At 34.6% G+C, this 22,049-nt stretch overlaps 1 protein-coding gene across 7 annotated transcripts in view; it reads right to left on the bottom strand.

Annotated features, from left to right (window-relative positions):
• The window catches only part of Fife (regulating synaptic membrane exocytosis protein fife), a 172,326-nt gene that overhangs the window by 64,169 nt on the left and 86,108 nt on the right, over positions 1 to 22,049 (bottom strand). For 6 of the 7 annotated variants that reach the window (XR_014426318.1, XR_014426319.1, XM_083048651.1 and 3 more), the window contains exons 7-11: positions 19,462 to 19,624; positions 18,626 to 18,919; positions 15,366 to 15,570; positions 4,308 to 4,483; positions 417 to 485 (exon numbers count right to left, since the gene is read on the bottom strand). Coding sequence is in view for 5 of the 7 variants with exons in the window: in XM_083048651.1 (XP_082904777.1) it covers positions 417 to 485; positions 4,308 to 4,483; positions 15,366 to 15,570; positions 18,626 to 18,919; positions 19,462 to 19,624 (907 nt within the window). In the remaining 2 variants the exon portion in view is untranslated. The remainder of the gene's footprint in view (positions 1 to 416; positions 486 to 4,307; positions 4,484 to 15,365; positions 15,571 to 18,625; positions 18,920 to 19,461; positions 19,625 to 22,049) is intronic. The other variant, XM_083048652.1, reaches the window with a different exon arrangement.

The raw sequence follows: 22,049 nt of genomic DNA, 5'->3' as shown, positions 1-22,049 counted from the left end.
GCAAAAGGACATATTTTACGAAATATTTTAAATATTAAATTTTTTAATAACAGTAATCTCTTTTTTAAGATATGTGTATCTATCAGTTATATATATGGATTGTTAAAGAAAATTTACTCGGAATACTAATATTTATTCATTGGACTGAGATGCATTAACATTGAAAGTTTCAATGTAATTCATGACGAAAAGTCAATATTCAAGACTAAAGAGACGGTACGAAGCACTTTTGTTCGCGCAGTAGTAGATATCAACGATATGAATCACCGATATCAGTGTCGGAAAACTTTGGTCGATCGATAAAAGTTGGAAAATCTAAAGCGAACACTTTTTAAACTCTTCTTGAATTTCAAGTCTTAGACGCCTCGAAGGTGCTTCAATTATGGCGATAATCAGTGCTCTAATTATATACTCACTTCTATGTCCTTTATCCATGACCGGATCTCTCCTCAGCTTCACTCTCCTCTTCGCATTCATCCGTGGAGCTAAAAGAAGCAAAATTTAATCTCGTTAAAACTTTAAATATAACGACTAGCTTTCATCTTTCGATGTATTAATAATGATATAAGAAAAGTATACTGTGAAATTTAATAAGAATGAATAAAAATTGAGTATAAATAAAAATACATATTTAATAGAAGCTAATAGAAATATAATATTAGAGGAAAAGAAGTAATAGTTTAATTGTAATCGTGAGATACAGTTTAAAAATCAAATTCGTGAAATATGAAAAGAGAGGAAAAGAGAATGTTTTTTTTTCCAATTTTAAATTGAAATATAAATTGAAGTTAGGAATTAAATAACAGCTTGAGCTAATTCCGCAAAACGGAACAAAGAACATGATGGGTCATAAAATAGTTGTGATTTAGCTCGAAACGATGCTACTCGCGTTTGCTTTTCAATGTGACGACTTTGAGAAGAAACGAAATTTCTCCTAACGTTGTCAGTTAACAGTTATCGTTTCGGATTGCCGTGATTGCACGCCCACGTAGTAGCTATCCGTCGTTTCGCGTACGCTGATAAAAATCGTTCTGCAGAGGAACGGATTTAATCAAAATTGCCAATGTATTCCGCGCGGCAGCGAGAATCCCTCTGTTTAATACACGTTAAGAGCAGACTAAAAAAAGCGAAGCGAGAGAAACATCACGGCCGAGATTTTCGAGCAGTTCCCTTTTTATAATGCGCCCCGGCACATTTCTGCTCGATCTAGCGTGAAGGCGATTTTGACGTTAACCCCGATTGCATCCCATCTACGTTCGATCTCGACACGTTATCGTAACCGCCTTGAAAAATTGATCCGGCGATGACCCCACGGACAAACTTGGAATAGGAATAGAAGCGACAAAAAGCGATAAATGAATATTTAATCGCGCGAAGCATAGATATAGTCTTTAGAAAAACAAAAGGGAATGAGAAGTATAAAGTATATTTATAGGATGTATTATATTTCATATATTTCACATAAAATAAGGAATAATAATCTAAAAAAGTTACAAAGACATTTTAAGGAAAATGTAATTGTAGCATGTGCTTAGAAATTGTTTAGTCGTGTATATTTTCCAAGTCGGTCTAACTTCAAATGAAAAAAATTCGTGAAACACTTCTGCGTGAACTTCGTTAGCTTCGGGCGCAGCGAGAGCTTGAATGTCGCACGATTACTTTTAGTATACGGAAAGCGCTTGATTATCTTTCCGCCCGCACTCTTCACTTTTGTGCACGCCGGTTATCACGGTGTGTTTGTTGGCGAGAAAATTAATCTCCTGTGTTAAGTAAATCGAAGACCATAACTAAATGAGAAACTGGAACTTCTCACAAGTGTTGTCAAGGGGTTGCAAGAGTTGGTTATATAATTAACACAATATATCTATTACTCTCTTTTTTTTTTCATATTCTTTATTTTTAATATAAAGTTAAATATATGATACACAAATTTAAAAAATAATTTTTGAATTATTGTTAAAAAAATATATTAAATAATACAATATTTCAAATAACTATTTATATATGGGATGATAAAATTGATTCAACAGCGATGAAAAGTAATTTACATTTTAAATTATCTTTTTAAAATCGTTATTATTAAATTTTGATATTTTTTCATTTTTTTATTAAAAAATTTAATGATTAATATGCAAATTGATTAGTTTTGCGGTATATTACTGATCGCATGTTTGTGTCACACACCCATGTGAATTTCCTTTAATTCACGAGATGTTGCGTATCTCACCTCTAGAGGCATAAATCAATTACGTGACCCACTAACAGTTTCAACAAACGACTCCCCGTGCAAACTGCGTTATCCGTCGTCGCAACGGCAAACTTGCACATCGTAAAATTACATACAATCACTTTAGCACAGGCTTATCTTCGCACCTCTTCTTAGCTCTCTGTTCTTTCTCTTTCTCTCTGTTTCTAAGGAGAGAAAGTCGCTCTCGTCTTTTTCACTTCATCTCGTGGGCAGTTTGTTGCATCGCAGTTTATCGGCGAGATATAGACGACGAAGGCGTAATCCGCCTTCCGATCGACGTGCCGTTAATGAACACGTATAGACAGATTGCGATTCGCATGTCGTGGTTCTCGCATGTCATGTCGGATCGTGATAAACTGCCGTCGTTGCAATCGATATAACGGAGCTACGCGGGATAGCTGCTTGCCGAGAAAAACGAAACGGTCCGTTTTTCCAGTCGTAACTCGGTGATCCGCACGACGAGAAGGAAAATACGCTGTGTGCAACGGTTGGCCTCATGATAAAATCTTTAGTAAACCTATACACGTTGGAAATGGTCCAAGTGCTTCTTGCGTACTTTTCAACTGTCCGCGTCAGCTGTCAATTTTCTATAAACGCGCAGTATCGCTATCGTGAAATAATTTTGAAATGGATTCTCTGGTGATTTTTCATGTTTTTAATTAATGATTATATAATAATTTGTAAACTTAATATTTTTTATTTTATATATATAAGAATTATATATAATTGAAGATGTGTAACTATTAATTGAACAAATTTTGAACGATTTTTCGAAAAATATATTTATGCGTATTTCGTGAAATTTAAAAATTTTTAAATTAATCTTTTCTTTTGTGTATTAAAATAGTATTTGAATCACTTCGAAAGTTGATTTTCTTTTAATTTTAATTAAACGTGATGGAAGCTTTTATCGGAAGGCTTAAAAAAAACTAGGTCAGCTATAATAAAAGATACTGTATCGTGACCGAACTAAGTTAGTTTCTCGACTAATAGTGATAAAATCATTCTGCTGACGATGTATAGCAAAAATTATATCATATACGTCGTATATATATTATACAATACAAATTGTGTATATAGATATATACACAATCAATATTTAAAAATTACATGTAACTAAAACGTCGTAAAAAATTTAGAAATCGAATTGGGGAGTACAAAAATGGTGTAAAAATATTTGCAAATAATTGTTACAAACACGTGAAATACGAATGCACTTTATCTCTGCTGAATATGAATATATTATATTAATAAAAATGAGCTCTTTATTTATAGAAGGATGGAAGATTCTCCATCTCATGTATATATTATAATACCACATTTCTGCGGTGAATACATTTTTGATAAATGCAGTTTTCGATCGCGCTCGAATCAAGTATCACACAAATCTAATTAATTCGAATGTCGCGTTATCCTATAGACAAAGAGACGGGCCGTTTCATTTTTTTCGTAGCAAATTAAATGGTATTTGAACACGACACTTTGGGCACGACACTCGAGAGTGTGGAGATCCCCGATGATCTCCGAAATTAAATTCCAGATTCCTAATTAACGGAATTTCACCACTGGCGGATACAAAAAACTCCGGGGGGTTAACGGAAACCAGTATTATCCGCGGAATTGAATCACTGCCCAGCAAGCTCGAAGCTCGATCGATCAAATGCACTCTCTTCCCACTTACAACTTTTTCCCCGTAATACTAACATTTGCGCACTTGTGGCGAAGAAATCTTGGAGTTTGTGGGTATCCGGTATTCCCTTAATAAGATACAAAGTATAATTAAATATTGAGACTCTTTATTCATTACGATTAAATAATAGTAAAGGAAGAACTATTTCTATGAAACGCCCGAAAAAAATAATCATATTTCGCTTTATATTCGATTAAATGTATAAATAATTTTCTTTTGTGAAATTGATAATACTATGAATATTCTTTTCAAATATAAAAATATAGAGGAATATTGAAGGACACTATTCAATCGAAAGAGACGATAAAATAGCCACAGGGTTAACGCATACATTTTTTTGGAAAATAAAGTTTCGATAGTAAGTCTTACCAAGATCACTGTCGACGTCATGAATAACGATCTTGATGCCTTCCCCGTCAGCAAGACTGCCCTGTCTAGGCAATTCGCGTTCTTCAGCTGCGACTCTGCTAACAGCCGTTGGAGGGGCGCCTTTCGCCACTCCTGGTTGAGCTGATGTCAACGCCCTTATCGCATTTATGTCAGGTCTGAAATAAAAATATCCCCAACATGATTAGGAAAAAATTTTTCAAAAAAATAATTTTTTACCGCCATAGTTTGTGTCATCTAATTAATTTTTGCAACATCTAATTAATTGATATTCGGCAGAATTTTGAAATTTGGCAGAAGCGATTAAAATTGTCTAAACAGCTAAGATAAAATCAGGATTATTTTTATAAATTTCATATATACAAAATAGTCTCATATAAACGTATATTTTTTAAAATTAATTTTCTACTTTAAAAATTTTATCGTTGACATTTACTGCCAACGACATGAACAAACATTAGCGAACTATTTATCGTCGCCTAAACTTTCGCTTCGGAAACTAAAGACGTTGATGTGAGCATGGACATAAGCCGATTTAAAGCAACTGAATATATATATAAGTATTATATAGATTATATTATATAGATGAATTGTAGAGTTATCGCGAAAGCCGCAAGATGGATATTGATCATATTGAAGCAAGTTTTGTTATTATGAAACTATCTCAGAATAATCGAAATAAGTTTGTTAATAATTTCGCCAATGCGCGCTCGGAGCAATAGTTGAAGAATGTTACAGCCAATATTGAACTCTCAACTTTCTCAGTTAAAATTGCGGTAATAGATTTTCGACGATATTTTATATTATTATTTTATTTGCTAAATAGTATGAAATTAGTACAAAACCATGTTGACTTGAAAATAAACTTTCAACGATATTAAATGCCATTACATCTTTCGTTTATGTACAATTTTTATGTACAATTTATTTATATCGAATGAATGGTATAATTAAATTTTTTTGTTTCTGAAAAGAATTATTATTTGTAATTTTAACTGAAAAAAGTGAGCTGAAAGCAACTGAAAATGTAGATTGACAAATATGAATTTTTTAAATTTAAGATTTAATTTAGACATTTTTGTTATACGAAATCATTATTATAATTATTTAATATTTGACTTCAAATAGGTATGCATATATCTCTGTATCATATATATATCATTCTAATTACAATTTCACAAAAAAGAAAGAAAAAAAGAATCTTTCGTGAGTGTAATAAAGAAGTTAGACTTTGTGCTTGTCGCGCTTTAATTCATCAAATGCCTCTAACTTACAACATAAAACAAGTAAAATCTTAAATTAGATTTTTTTTACGAGAGGGGAAGGCAAGCGAAGACAGAATATGAAAAATACAGTCGCGCCGCTGACGTTTTTATCAAGGAAAAATAAAGTTTTTTATTTTATTTTATTTTTACCGCGACGAGATTTTCAAACGTAGTCGCAATTGCGTTAAACTGTTCCCCGTGCAATGAGCAAGCAATGAATTTATCCGCCCGCGCACAGCATGATACCATGGACACAAATTACCATCCTAATTCCGCGCTATAAAGGCTAAAGAAGCTTACATTCGAGGTTCATAAAGTAGTCTCGACCGCCATAACCACCATTTTATCCAGTGCAAAAACGCTACCCAGTAGCTTTTCGGATTTCGTCGGATACATTTAACGCTAAATGCAAAGGTCTGATTTTTAACTCGCGAGATAATTTTTGTGCGCGATTTTCACGTATAATATATGAGACATAAAATTTCAAACTAACACATCTAAACTTTTTCGAAATTTAAATCTCTCTAAAAACTAATCTATTATTTTATATATTATATTTTCTTTCTATAAAAATCATAATTTTTTTGAAACATTTTTCAAGAATAATTTTATACGAATAATGTAACGCATATTGAATAGAATGTGTTTTATGCGTTAATGTATTTGGTCTCTCAGATTTCTCTAAAAAATAATCTCTTTTTATCTGTGTGAGAAACTATGTTCTATACGGAGATGTAGCTTTTTCAAGAAGATCGATTAATTTGACGTTAAATGTGTATGAATATGGTTTCTGGTATGTAAACGTCAAGAGGAAAGCATCGAAACACCGGTGCACTATCAAGCAGTTTGCCGTATATACGAGGCTCTTGGTGTGTATCGTATCGAAAGTTTCCGGCATTATCCCACAAAAGTTTTCCATGTAGAGAGGAGAAATTTTAGCGCGATAGTTACGACAAGAACACCAGCTACAAACTAACGCCAAAGAATACCAATAGAGTTCCATTTTCGCGGTAAACTGTTTAGTTGAAAACAGAATAAATAAAGAGAATGAAATAAAGAAATATAAAAGATTAAAGTTTATGTATACCTACGAAGAGTAAGAAGCACCAGGTGATATATGTATATATATTTGTTTGACGATATTTTAATTGGAACTGTATATTTGCGGCTTCCCCGAAACTTTTTTTAAACATATTGAAAAGTATCGTGATATCTCAATGTTGAATTCTAATTAAAATGGACTAAAAATTTATATTGAGACGCTATACTCTGTGCAGTCTATTTATATTTATATCGCGGTGACTTTAACAGCCTTTTTGACGGAATTTCTTCAAGATTTACTTTACCAGGAAAACGTGATCGCGGTCTCGATCGCTTTTTGTGTAAAAAGGTTGACTACAAGTTCGACTCTCGAAAACTACGAGAGATATTCTCAAGAATAAGTGCCCGAGTTAAAGGAACATACATATATGTCTGCATCGCGTTTCCTGCAACGTTCTACTTTCGAAGTAACGGAGCGGAAAGTTACCGCATCTCTTCTCGCAATAAATAAAAATTCATAAGTCGGTTGCGAGCCGATTATACGCAAACGATTGTCTGAAAACCCCGCGGCTACGCTGCATTAAAAACAGAAGATATCCTCTCGATGTGCATGACGTTGATGCAACTCCGACCCCGCCCGTATCCTCCCATTTTCTCTCGCAAATTGAAACTTGCAATTTTGCTGACGGCCGCGGCAGCGCGTGCCCCGCAGCACCGAGCTTATCATTTCGCATTTTTATGCGCAGCGCGGAAAAATTTCTGAAAAAAAAAAGGAAAAAACGCGAACGCGAACGCCGAGGCGAATAAGACAGATTTCAAACGAGCCGTACAACTTTTAACGACCCTCGAGTGTTCCAAAAGCGTTTCTGCTTCCCCCGAGATGCATAATTTCGCGATCGCGGCACGCTTATCGTTCAATTGTTTTTTCCGAAGAGATGGAAACGCGGGGAAAAAAATCATTACACACATACATGTGAAAATTTATCTCTCGACGTGACTTTGTTTTTTTTCTAATTGTACGTTTTTGATTAATTGTACTTCCTGATTAATTGTACTTTTCTGATTAATATATCCTGTTATGATATATAACACAATGACTTCACACAATGATATTGAAAAATTTCCTTCATTATTTCGCATTTTATTCGTTCTTCTTCCTCGTATTCGTATCTTATTGTTTTCGGGACATTCATAATTGCATTCTGAGTTTTTCTTTGAAGTAGCTTGCAACCATCGTTGCGCTCCAGAATACGGAATATAATTATGGAAAGAAGGTCAATTTTCCGAGGCGCTTTCCCTGTTTATTACAGCTAGACATACACAAGAAAAATATATATATTACAAATTGTAATATATTATTTTAATAAAAAGTCTCATTAAAAAAATACAAGGATGTAGGATTTCTCTTAAAGGACTCTCAAATAATGTCAATTACTCGAACTTAATTGGAAAAAGAAGATTTGTCTTCTATTCATATTACTAAGTTTACTAATATTTATATTTAGTTAAAGGGAATCCTTCAATTTTCAATATTTAATAATGCTAAAATTAGATTTTTTCATTTAATTTTCCTCGAGAAATAATTGACCGGAGATTCGTCAAAGAATCTGCTGTTAACAGCGAGTGGTGACTATAAGGGCGAGATTGCTCTGCGAATGGATCTCCTTTCATCTTGCATTGATAGTTCTTCCTTCTATAACCGCGTTCAATCATACGAATTCGTGTGGTATCGACAAGAAGCGATTTTAGCCGCGAGCAATCGACCTATCACATGTGAATCCATCGATTCAACAAAATCGTGCGTTTAATGCACGATTTTGTCGAATGTTATATAGGGACGTTTATTTATAGTGTGGAAATAAAAATACTACAGCCGTCGGCGAAACGTTTTTGCAAATATCTCGGCGCAGATCGAGATTGAAAAGTAGCGTGCGATCACGCATCTGATTTTTCCTTCAAATCTTCATGTTTCGATGGAGTAGAAAGAGTGTTTTGATGCACATAAGATCGCTCGCAAATCTTTCGCTCTCTCTCTCTCTCTCTCTCTCTCTCTCTCTCTCTCTCTCTCTCTCTCTCTCTCTCTCTCTCTCTCTCTCTCTCTCTCTCTCTCTTTTTCTGCGAGAATTCTTAGCTAAATCGTTTCGTCGATATACGTAATAATTTCACTTTAATGTGGTTTTCTTCGTTTTATATATAAATATTTTTCTGACAATATTGCCAATTATGGAGATATAATTTTCTTCATTTATAATTTGTGCAGAGATACCATTTCAGAATCATTAAGATAGTTATATCTTTGTAGATGTATTATAAGTTATATGTTAAATCACAATTAATATTATTTGCAGTTTTTAATTATAGTATTAATTAAACAAATCAATCTTCCTAATTTTCACGATCAACAGTAATTCAAATTTCTACATTAAAAATTTTTTCTGAAAAATTTTACTTATAATTGCATAGAGAAACAACATTGTGAATAAGCTAAATTTTTTTAAATATAATGAGAACTTGATAGAAGGAAATTAAATATACCGGTCAAACAGAGCGTGGTCGTATTGACGTACATAACTTTTCTTAATATTTTCCGAAGAGACTTTTGGCCTCTGTCCTTTCCGATTCGTCACCATTAACCTTTAGAAAATGGAATTTCCTTGATAAAAGCGTGTCCTCAGCTTACAAATTAAATTCCAGACGTATATTCTATTTTTAAAGTGTAAATTGAAATCAAAGTATGAATACGCATTGTAAATAAACTGGCAAGGATGTGTATGTACGTGTATATGATAATTAAGAAAAATTAATGTACGTCAATATAACCATCCTATAAAATTTAAGCTAGAAATAAGCGTGAGAAAACTGGCAGATGGGAAATAAATGAATAGAATTAAAGAGGATAATAGAGAATAGAATTAAAGAGGATTTTAAAGAATACGGACTGTGTACGTTTAAAGTGTAATTAAAAATATCTATCATCTATCTAACATAGATTTTTTAACATTTGATTGCAGAAGTGAATATGTATGTGTGCGCGCGCTCTTGTTGGATTTCTATTAAACTTTTTTTTCATTTGCTATGTAGGAAGCCATATTGCATTCAGATCGAATCCTACGATCAAATGCAATGTCACATGTCAGCTTTAAAAGAGGTTTCTCTCTTTTTCTCTCTTTCTTCCCTCCGTTTTGTGCGCGGATTGGTCGATGGTAGATGGAAATTTACAAGATCATATCTCTTTATGAGATTCTTCCCGTTCTGTTCATCGCGGCTCATACATAGTCACTCTTTGAAGAGAGAATCGCTTAATTGCACAGTGCCATCACGAACTCCAGCGGAATAAAAGCTTTCCCTAGCCATTTCACCGAATAAGAATGAGCTGCGCAACGATATCGATTAGGACACACACGGCCAAGAATTTGCGAAGAAATGGAATTTTGTTTTACTTGCACGCGTTTAGCGTTGTTGAGAAGAAATGCAGTTTTTATTTGAAAGATGAAGTAAGAAAGAAAACGCGGGGAGAACGTATATCATTAATAAAAACATGTCGAATTTATTAATTCCTATATATACGCGTTTGGTATCTTTTATATATTATTAAACTGTCGGAGAATAAAATTATTCCCAATTCAGTAAACTGTTTAAAAAAGTGTGAAGATGTTGCATGTTTGCATATTGTGTAATCAAATCAAATAAATGCGGGCTCGTGTTTCTACATTATAACTTATTAGTCACGATGAAACTTTGAGTCATATAGCGAATTGGATACAGAATAATGAAATAAGATATAATTACATTAAATCGCAGTTTCTTTCCTAAGTTCTAAAAGGGAATTAAAAGTTTTGGGATTAAAAAAATTATGTCGCGACCGGAACTACAGTATACAACTGAATATAATTATGTGGACGGGTTGTAAGTAAATGAGAATTAAAAGTTCTACTGTTGTGTTTTTAAATTTTGTTGGGAAAGGAAAGCAAGTATAAGCTATTATTCGTTTTTCTTTCTTTCTTTCTCGAAATATAAATACCTTTTTAGACAATTATTCATAAATTACATCGCTAAACTAAATAAAAAACTGAAAACTTGAAAGGATTTTTCTCAAAGTTTAGATATTCGGTGGAAAAATGATATTTTTTATTATTTTCGTCTATTTGTTTTTAGTGTATTGCTGCAGCAAAGCATTTTTTTTCAAAAATATTATAATTACCGTGATATACCAATTATTTGCAAAAAAATGTTTTTTATATAATATTTATTTATTAATCTCTTGAAATTTTTAAATATTACGAATTTAGAGATGATATAATCAATAAATTTAAAAGTGATTATTTAAATGAGTTTTTGTATTATAAGAACGTAAATGGTTTTTATCACGCGAAAATGAAGCGTGTTCTTGCTGTAGAATCAAGTTCTTAAAACAATTGTAAGAAAAAAGAAAGAGAGGAAGAACGAGCTCTTTTTCTCTAACTTTACTTTACTTAATACGTGAGGCGGGTTGAAAATACATCGACAGCAGTCGAAAGTACACAGTTAAGACGTGCGATATTTGGTAAAATTATCGGGACCATTTACCCTGATTTCCGGCGGTCTACCAAGATGACGATACCTAGATCGTGGTTGGCGCGGGTCGCCCGATGCAAGCATTCGAAGCACGACCGAATTTCGACGTCATGCAGCAAGACCGTATTAAAGCGCAAGTGCCGCTTCTATTCTAATGCCGCTCTTCGCAGCGCAACATTTAGCCGATATAAGCCGAAGTAAGCCAGGAGACGAAATCGAGCAGTTGTTTTAATTCCAGTGACATCTTTTTTTCTCATCTTTTCCGATTTAGCAACTCGCCGCGTCGCGTCGCTTCGAAATTGAGGTCAACGAATGGTGCCGCTTTAAGATATCACATTGATCGGTTGCAAATAATTAATGACCCTTCTCAAAAACGTAAAAACGAACTGGTATTTTGGTGGAAGCTTCGTATGTGCGCTTCGTTTACCAGATTAAATTACATGAGCTATGTTCAGTGCATTCCTTCTAAGTTTAACAATGTAAAACTATCTCATTTAGTAGATGAGCGGATCTAATTTAGGAACATTTTAGAAACACTCATATTTCGACACATTACATATTTTTGAAAAACAACTTGACAGGAAGAAAGTTATGAGAAGAAATTATATGAAATTATTTATAATATTCTTTATGTGTGATTTTGCTTCACGAATGAATCACACTGATTAAAGTCATCATTTATTATTATAGTCTGTTTTTTTTAAAATTAGATATATTTATTTTTTAAACATATCACAATCATCAATATCTATCGTTAATTCAACTCTATTATTTTGCAAAAATTACGAAAAAATTTTTTTACATTATTGTAATGTTTAGTTTATCTCTTAATTTTGTTAAAATATGTAGGTATCGAAAGTAACTCCAATATGAAGAATCGACGTGTACAAGAGTTTTAATTTTTAGCAGCACCTGACCGTATGAGATAACAGTGATTATAAAAGCAATTTATATGCTTTATCTTTATAATGTTGGTTGACCTTAGCACATTATTCTTCTCTTCACTCGATCGATACAAAGACTGGCAAAGGATCGCCCAGGTTAAGCTAATTTTGATAAAGGAAATACATCACGTAACGCACAAGACCCTTTCTATAATAAGCGTAACGTCCCAAGAATGACACTTTCTTGGTCTCTATGTTATATAGACCTTTGACCCTTCTTATAGAAAATATAGAGAATAGTAGAGAATGAAGAGACGTTTACCAAGTCATTGAATTTGCTGAAGAGCCTAGATCTCGATATAGCCAATTAAAAAAATTATTTTCTAACGTATGATTATGACCATTGCGCATGTTCAGTTTTATTTGTGTTAAATTAATTTGGCTTTGGACGATCAATATTAAGTCCCTTTAAAATTAAAAGCGAGATTACTTTATAAGACGTTTATCTTAAATCGAAAGGTATAAATAATGCAAATAGAAAAAGAAAAAAATATATTATTGTTTGACAAAAATTTTAATTTAACACAAATTTTGAATGTTTTAAATTCGTAATTTTATTGTATATTATTCATTTCGAGTATCGCATTTCACACAGGCGCAAGCTTTCCGACCAGTTAATATCGCAAGTTTGTCGTCTGCATATTTTCGAGTAATCGTTACAGCGTGGAGAATTAAGCTCGCTGAAATTATAACAGTTTAGAACTCGACTTTGGCTAGAACCGCAGATGCTTTCACACGAGTAAATGCGCGCACTTAACGAAGACCAGGAAAGGAGAGAATGGAGAGATGAGAAGGGGGATGGTTGGGTGGTATTAATTATTTCACTAGCAGCAAACTTCCCTGTTTGCGATCCCCTCGACTTCTTGCTTGTAATGCGCGTATATACGTTTATACAACACACATTACACGTCGTTCCGTTGGAAAAAATAAAAGGTAAGCAACCACACGGGGGATAAAATCAAGGAAGCGGGAGAAAAGAGCGGTAAATCGATTCTCATTTTTGCCACGTTGATGGTTAAAAAAGAATGTTCATTTCTATTATCTACATAAATGATTTTTCGTACAAATACTCGTGATTAAAAAAAAAAAGGTACTTGGAACTTGACATTTAACGTATTAAGTAGTTTAGCTGAGTAAATTTTCTCTCTCTTTGTTTACGTAAGATTACAAGAAACTATAGAACCGCTGAAATAGATTTATTTAATTCAAACTATCGGTACAAAAGAGCTTTAATGAGATGTAAACACGATAGCGTTGTTTCTTCAAAAGTAGAATGCACGATATTCATTATCTTGTTTTGAAATCTGAATTATCTGAACATATTTCATGATATACAGGGTGTCCGGTAATAGTCGCATCAACCGTCGTGTGCAGGTAGAGCTAGTTAAACCGAGTAGAAAAGTCCTCTACCATTTTGCGATATTCTCAATAATAAGAGAGAAATAAATTAAAGAAAATCAGCCAATTCGCGCGATGATAAGCGTGCGGCGAGAAGAGACAGCCCACTCGGGGGTCCAGAGTTAGCGCTACTCGTATGGAGTTACTGTCTTTTGTAAAGCGCTCCTCCCCGCTTCATCGCGCGCTTAGCAACCGTGTAACATTATACTGTTTCTTTTCGCCGCATGCTTAGTAACGACATAAAACTGGGCTGTCTCTTCTCGCCGTCGTCACGCGAATTGGCCGATCTTTATTAATTAATATCTCTCTTATTATTGAGAATATCGCAAAATGGTAGAGGACTTTTTTACTCGGTTTAACTAGCTCTACCTGCACACGACGGTTGATGCGACTATTACCGGACACCCTGTATATCAAGATTTCCGTTTCATGTTCAGAAGTGTGGAATGGAAAATCAACATTGTGAGAGTTTCAGTAAAGAGATTCTGCTATCTTCTAAAAAGATAGTTTATATGCATTGAATACTTTAAGTTGCTTCTCTTTCACAATAAAATAAATATAATTAAAAAATATATATTTGTGGGGAGGTTGTAAAAACTTTGCGGAGGTATATTGTTTAAGAAACGTTTTAACGATGAATTTATTCTGAAATATGTCGTTTAATATTTTTAGATATTCGAATCAATTCATTGAAAAGTCAATTCTCACTTTCTCCACATTTTATATACATTATATGTTTTATAAGTAAGCAATCTTACTAAAAAAAAATTATTAGAACTAACGGAATTATCTAATAGTATAATTTCAAATAGATATAAATATAATAAAAGGGAAATAATAACTCATGAAAGATAAAACTTTAGAAATACTTTCTCACATGTATTTTCGATGATCTAAATATGTGTTAATAATTTGTATTTAATTATATTTTTAGAGAAATTAATTTAGAAAATATATATAATTTATACAGTAAAGAATCTATGCGACCTAAAGAAATTGTTGCAGTTGTTTGTTCTTAACAAAAAATTGTATGTATGTATTTTTAATTTGATATTCGCCAAATAATTACTTATCATTGTGTTATTATATAAAATAAGGGACACTTTCTACCTCCTATCGCAAATATATAACTTCACTTTCACATCTTTCGATGGCACAAACAAGGGCAAAAGTTTAAATTACTCTAAAAGCGGGGACGAAATGTCTGTCTCGGCGTCAAAATTCGGTGTCATTCGGAGAAGTTAGGGAACAAGTAAATATGTGGGAGTTTGAAATTAAAGCACGCAAATTGCATACATTTTTCTTGCAAGAAAAAGTCGAAAAGTACAAATATAAGTGAACTTTTGCTTCAAAAATTATTTCGAACACTGTATGTATATAGACTCATCGTTAATTCATCGTTAATTACTTAAAATAATAAATATGTTTATATGTACGAATATACGAACAGCAATTAACATTAGCAAAACTCAAAATTAATCATACATTTAATTACATTATCTGTTTAATCACTAACTACACTACTTGATATTTATTCTGATTTTTATTCAAACTTAAATACATGTAACATTGTATATATGCAATATACAAGTTTAAAGCGTATTAAATAAAATAATTTTTCGTGGAAGAGATTTAAAGATTAAAAGATTTAAAGATTATTTAACGGACATCAAGTTAAATTGCGACAAAATCTCTAATATGGCTTCATGCCATTTCAAACTAAGTAGGTACATTTGAATCCTGAATGGATTTAATTTTGCTTTTATTATTATAAGCAATAAATCTACGGACAAGCATGATAAATCTTTATGATAACAAACGTCATTGATATAACTTACAGTTGAGAGCCTCTTCGCCGATTACGTCTCTCCTCGTCGGGTACAAGAGCGGGCTGAGATACAGGCGGTGCCACTGCAGGTGCAGATGACGAATCTAGCTTAATCATCTTCTCGTCGTCGGCCGCGACCTCGTAGGGCATCACCGGTTTTACAGCGCGGAAGGAGGATCTGCGCGTTACGGGACGTTCTTCAGATTCTCGGGCGCCTGCGAGGAAACAAATGATTAAGGACATTTTAAGGTCAGTTATATTATACTTGAAATATTTAATATGACTCGCATTATAGCGCGAATAAATCGACTTGAAAAACGAACGCTCTGGCCGATATAATGATAATAGAATTAAAAGTGACAGAGATTTAATAACACGTTTAAATGATAGGAATCGTTGGACTATATGTTTAAGCTATTTTTTAAATATTATATATATCGGAAAATTAAGACAAATTTTTACGGATAAAATGTATGATAGATAATATCATGTATATATATATCTTTTTTTTTTCAACTAAAAAAAGGTTTTTCATAAAAATTTTACTAAATCATTAAATCGCAAAGTCATTGCGAATTATCAACATGTAATTTTATTATGTATTTAGTTTATACAATTTTATTTGAAGACAAATTTTCCGTTTTATATAAAAAAAAGTGTTTTTTCTATTTAAAAAATAATTCTATTTTAAATATAAAATATACGAGAAAAAGTTGAATTGATATCGAAATATTGAAATATTTATTTATTCGATAACATATAAAGAAACCTAATAAACTTAAACGTATTCGGAAGAAATAAAATGGTCATAGCGTTTCGCAATATATTGAAATACGCCAGTCAAGTAGGTACCATGTTATTTCTCTCTATAACACAGAAGTATTCAGCTCTTGGCTTCTAGAGAAACTAGCATAAGTTACTTTATATGTATACAGAATGCCTGAATGTAATACACTCTCTCTTTTGCTTGACTGCAGATATATCACGGTTAAAATAATATTTGGGTTATAACCGAGATTAGGGAAAGAAGAGAAATGGAAACTAAACAGTTTTGAAACTAAACAATGATTTAATCTTGCGGTTGGAAGAGCAGTTAATCAAATCTTACTCTTCGCCATTTAAACTTTTTATTCTTTATTTTATTAAACAAACTTTCAAAGAAACTTTAATACGGATTATTAAATTTTCTAATATTAAATGTTGAAAAGTTATAACAAGCATTTAATCGAATTTTTGCGAAGATAAAATCTTCATTCAAAGAGCTAAAAAAATTCTTCTACTCTTAAGGGCACCCTATACTGCTGCATACATCCTGCGCTCTTTCCAATTTTATCGCGACAATATATTATATTTCCTTGTGTGCGACAATCGAATTTCTCGAAAAGGAAATTTCTCACGTGGCTTTTCGATTGACATGCAAAACTCGAGTTTGCTGGTCAAGAGATTTATTTTATCTTTTTTATTTAATATTGACTCGTGTGACTTGACTGCAGGCATGTTGGAAACCGCGTCACACCGAGCTAAGTCTCGCGAATTGAAACTATAAAACATCGGACTCGTTAGAATGGAGATTTGAAAAATATTCGGAAGATCGATCGACGTGTATGTACATATGTATATGTGTACAGAAAGAGGTAGCTTTAAAATCGCGTACGCCACTCCGCGATGCGTCGGAAATAGTTTTCGCAGAAAGTTATCTGCAAGTTGAGTTTGATTCTGTGTGTACGACCTTTTGACGCGGGAAACGAGATGAGGAAGAGAGAGAACGAGAGAGAGTTGGTTGGCACTTCCGATCACGCAGACTGGCAATATGCACGCGCAGTATTAAAGTTACACAGTCATCTCAGGATCCGCAACGTCCCCAACAGACGCGATTGAATTGAATGCATGAAAATGGGTATTCTGAAACTAGTTTCGCGCAGTCGCTATTTAAAGCTGTTTCCTACGGGAAATTTTAACGTTATTTTCGACAACTACCAGCACTATTACACACTTCCCAGCAATTTGATGACGCGAAATTTTCATAAAGGGATTTTACCTCAAAATTGCATAATATATATGTATACATATATTATTTTAGAGACGTTAATATTACGAATTCTCCCCGAAATACGAGATCGCGTAGTTAATTGGAAGTCGTGTCTTGAAAACGTTACAAGTTAGGAACTCTATTATTATTATATATCATTATATGTATCCTTCGCGGTAGAATAGATCGAGACCACGTTGCTGTAGTCGAAATATGCTTAGCGAAAATCAGCTTATTCATTTCTTTGATGGTGAAAGTTGCTTGCCGCTTTGATGATGAAAACTATAAAGTGCATCCGCGTAATGAAGCGAATTGTATCCGGTGAAACAGAGGAAGCTACGGACACAGAAGGAACAGTACGAGCGAGCTAGCATCGTTGCTGCTCTACTCGATTATCCTTTTCGACGGTCTTTGTCGCCCTTAGGGTCCCTTAGAGCGCAAGCATTTCTAACTTGTCGAGGGTACCGTTGCGATAACTCGTAAATGTGCAATTTGCAAGAAATCGGAGCACGTGTTGTATCAGTTCTCGAAGGGAGCGAGGTAGAAGTTGGAAATTTTGGCATCTTAGTCAAGATCGAAGAGCCGAGAAGGTTGCCAAAGTTTCTCTCATAGATAGCCCGAGAGGTCAGAAAAGATAGCGCTTAAGCGAGAGAAATTATGCGTACCTGATACAGCAAATGGCTATTGATAAACATCATCCGTCGTTTCAAAATAACTTCTGACGGATGAGTCGTGCAAAATATTATTACGCAAAATATTATAGCTGATATAATGAGTTACCCGATATTTCAAGCATAAAGTTAAAATGTGCGATAAACGGGAAAATATTAATTTCAGCAGGCGCACTATATATTTTATATGATTACGGATGAATATTAAACATGATATTTTTTTCTGTTAAAAAATACTGTGAAACCAAATCATCATATTGCCTCGTAATGGTTGAAAATTTATACGTTTACTGTGCATGATATATTATATGTATTCTGCACAAAGAAACTATTTTTTTCAAAAAACGTGACGATAATTTTTGTATTTTATTTTTTTATTTTTAATTTTTTCAATTAATTTTATTTTAATCTCATATTTTTTCTGGAATATATTGTATAATTATATTTAAATATAATTGAAACGAAATTAGGAGAATTATACGTTATCGGATTGAATTAAAATTATAAAAAGGAGAATCGAGAGAGAATAATTTTTTTATCTATGACAATAAAAAATATTTCTTAACGTACCTTGCGCCGAGATAGAGGCTCTCTGTTGAGCGGCGGCGATGGCCATCGCGTTGAGGCCGCTGCTTCCGGGTACGGCGTAAACGTCGTAGGCAGACGCTCGTCTGGGCAGTTGAACCGGAAGTCCTAGACCGGTGTCGGGATGCGTCGGCTGCGCCATCGCGGCCGCCGTTTTAATTTCATCGTCGTAGGATCTTTGCCTGGTCACCCGAGATTTACGGCGAATCGTACCTCCTCCACGACGAGCGCGTCGTCGACGCTCCTCTTCGTCCTCCGGATCGCCTTCCTGCTCCATCGCTTTATCAATAAAATTTAAAAAAATGTTACCCAAGTAATTGGAATGAAAAATCAAAATTTATTCTCGAACCATATCTTCCAATTGATTTTACTAGAAATGATAGAATGCGTTCACAGTACGGAAAAGCATATGATAATTCAAGTTGCAAAAATATTTTTAGTAATTTTCTATATTTATATTAACGAATTTTATAACTCTGGCTATCACTGCAAGCTTCAAATTACTTTACATTAATTCAATGCTAATGATACTAGAAATCTCACAGAAACTAATTAGATTCAATTTTTAAGTTATACTCGTAAAAACAATCTACTTGTCAAAATGAAAAAAGTCAAAAATTCGATTATACATTTATTATATATTAATATCACATATATCAAATATAAATTCTATTGTTCTCCATTTTAAGAAAGCAAAGTTACGTTGTCTTTACGGATATTTTCTTGATTATATCGTCATATCCGGTCATTACGCGAAACGTAAAATCTGTTGCGGCATGCGTGAAGCAACAGATATCTCATACGAATAAAACGATCCTTACCGCCCATCTGAGCCGGCATGACGACTCTCTGAGGGCTGGTCGCTCTCCCTCTGTCGGAAGCCTGATGGCGATCCGGCGAGCCACCCCTCGACTTGCTCTTCCGGTCCAGGTCGCGCTCCCATCTGAGCTCCTCCCTCTGCCGCTCCCCTGCAACCTTTCGAAACTACAACATTACGACACAAGAGAATTAGGGTTCGATGCGGGAAACCACATGTAGGGCGGGGAGAAAGTCACAGCATCCCCAACAACACGGCAAGGGAAGGCGGGGGTGCAAGTACAAGATTAGGCAGCATAGACCGACACCTAGAAGCTGACGTGTTAGATCAATGCACAAAGATTAGCTCTAGAGATTTATGATTGTTCAGATGATTGAATGAAGCTTTCGCGACTGTATTTTGACTGAATCGATTTCTTTGAATATACAGCTACTAAAAGAGAATCTCTAAATAGAGTTACTACGCAACGAGTTACTAAATACTGTACCTATGTAAAAGCTGAAAAGTTCATTCTGCTCTATCTATATAAATCAATCTATCTCTATTTGAAATTAAATCAATATATGTTATCAATGTTATCGATAAGCCATAGTCGAGAAGTGCTGAACGGGAAAAGTTAAAGTAAAATTGCTCGATGTGCAAGTTTCTAATTGTCTTTAGAAGATATATTATTTGTGACGTCAGATATTATTTTTGCAAATGAAACGAGTGATTGTATATATCGCATATACTTTAACGCGGATCGACTCTATACGGGACTAAAATAAACTTCGTGCCGCCTGCAACAAAGTGCAACAAAAACTTTTTGCCCGACAGTTCCGAAGCTAGTGTAAACTGCTCTCTTTAGTAGTGAAAATTAATAGCATCCTCCACAACGCTTTTGTGGGAAACACGAGTAGGAGGAAGATCGCGGCCGAGAGAGCCCGCGATAATAATGAAATAGAGCCACGTCCGAAAATTAACTTCGTCCGGGTTTCGTCACGCGGTCCTGTCGCGCGGTATAATTATACAAGGCAACAATTAAAGCGAGAGGGATAGAGATAGAGACAGAGAGAGAGAGACGAGATACGCTCGCCGTCGACCAAGTTCGAGAGGGTTTAAGCATTTAAGAGGTCCATTAAGGCCTCGGGAAGGGGCCACGGACGAGGCACGTCTCTCTCTTACTACCCATCGGGTGGATGTGTCAGCGATTCGATCCCGCTCTTACGAGCATCTGTCGCGCGCATAAATATCCACGGTGATGCAATGCGCGAGCGTGCCCTGAGAAAATATCGTTTTAACCTGACGACGCGACGAGGCGCGCGAAAAGATGCTGGCTCCTCTCCCGCACACGTTCCGCGATAATCTGGCCTCGAGCAGAAAATCACGTTGCAGTACTTGTCGCAACTGCACGGTCCATTCGATATCTAAACTGGGTCGCAGTGTACGATGCGATGCTAACACACATGCCACATATATACATGTACGTATGCATACATATATCGGCGACTTTCGGAGCATGAGACGTGTGCGATGCGGAGATGCATCGGATACTATGCATCACTTAGAATGTTCAGTCAGTGGTAAATTATCCAATAGGCGTAGGCCAACAAATATGTATGTCTGAGCGCATGTAGGTAGAAAACTATAGCCGCTATGTAGGACACTTCGGAGGCGTAAACGCAAATACCGAATGCAATTTTAAAACGTAGATTATGGACGCGTTTATAATCGCTGAACATTAAAAAAATTCTGCAGTAACGAGGTCGAAGTTATTAAACAAAGAAAAGTTCGATCTCCGAGTTAGATTATTTCATGTAAAAAGTATATTATTAAAAAATTAATTAAATTGTGTAATGACACGAATTTAAGATAAAATAAAAAAGAGTACAGAAATCTCTTTTCGACCGAATATTACTATCGAAATTTTAAATACAAGCATGCAAATGACATTTCGAATTTACGCGGTAATCAGATTAAATTGTATGGGGACCCGGATTTTAATCGCAAAATAATTTCAGCATCTCTTTGTAGGTTTGGTAATTATTTTTACGCCCTCCCTCGAACGTCGCGATTACATTTCCGCAATTTCCGCGCCGGCGCGGCACCGCAATCATTCTACTTCATCCATCAATGCGGCCGCTTTAGCTCACGAGAAAACCGGTAACCGTGACGTGCGAATGGCATCGAAGTGGATTGAATCTCGAGATGGAAAAAGCGTCAACGACAATTACCGCGAGGAAGATAAACGCGTCACGTCGTTCCTCCGGTTAACGAGCGGGGTATCGCGGGGTTGACGCGTGCGAGAGCGAACGATAAACTCCAATATTAGCATTCGTCCCATCGTAAATACGAGACATCACCTCTCGGGGTTTGCATATGCCTACGCGTGCGTAAATGCTCGTAGGATGTATTTCATTGCGTCACGACATCCCTGACAAAGCGGAGTTACGATCTCGAATCCGCCACCGGCGTGTCTTTTGCGTCGAATTCGCTGCTAAAAATATACACATGTTCGTTGTCAAAAGGATTTAGATTCGTAGGCATTGCATATGAAAAAATTTTACATCCGGTTGACACAAATGAATAGGATGCGAAAAAAAAATACATGGA

This window comes from Prenolepis imparis, unplaced genomic scaffold (genome assembly GCF_030444845.1).
Source record: "Prenolepis imparis isolate NDT839.2.m4 unplaced genomic scaffold, iyPreImpa1.0 SCAF_10, whole genome shotgun sequence".
NCBI classification, from domain to species: Eukaryota; Metazoa; Arthropoda; class Insecta; order Hymenoptera; family Formicidae; genus Prenolepis; species Prenolepis imparis.
Note: the sequence above shows the minus strand (reverse complement) of the source record. Positions and strands in the feature narration are given on the sequence as shown.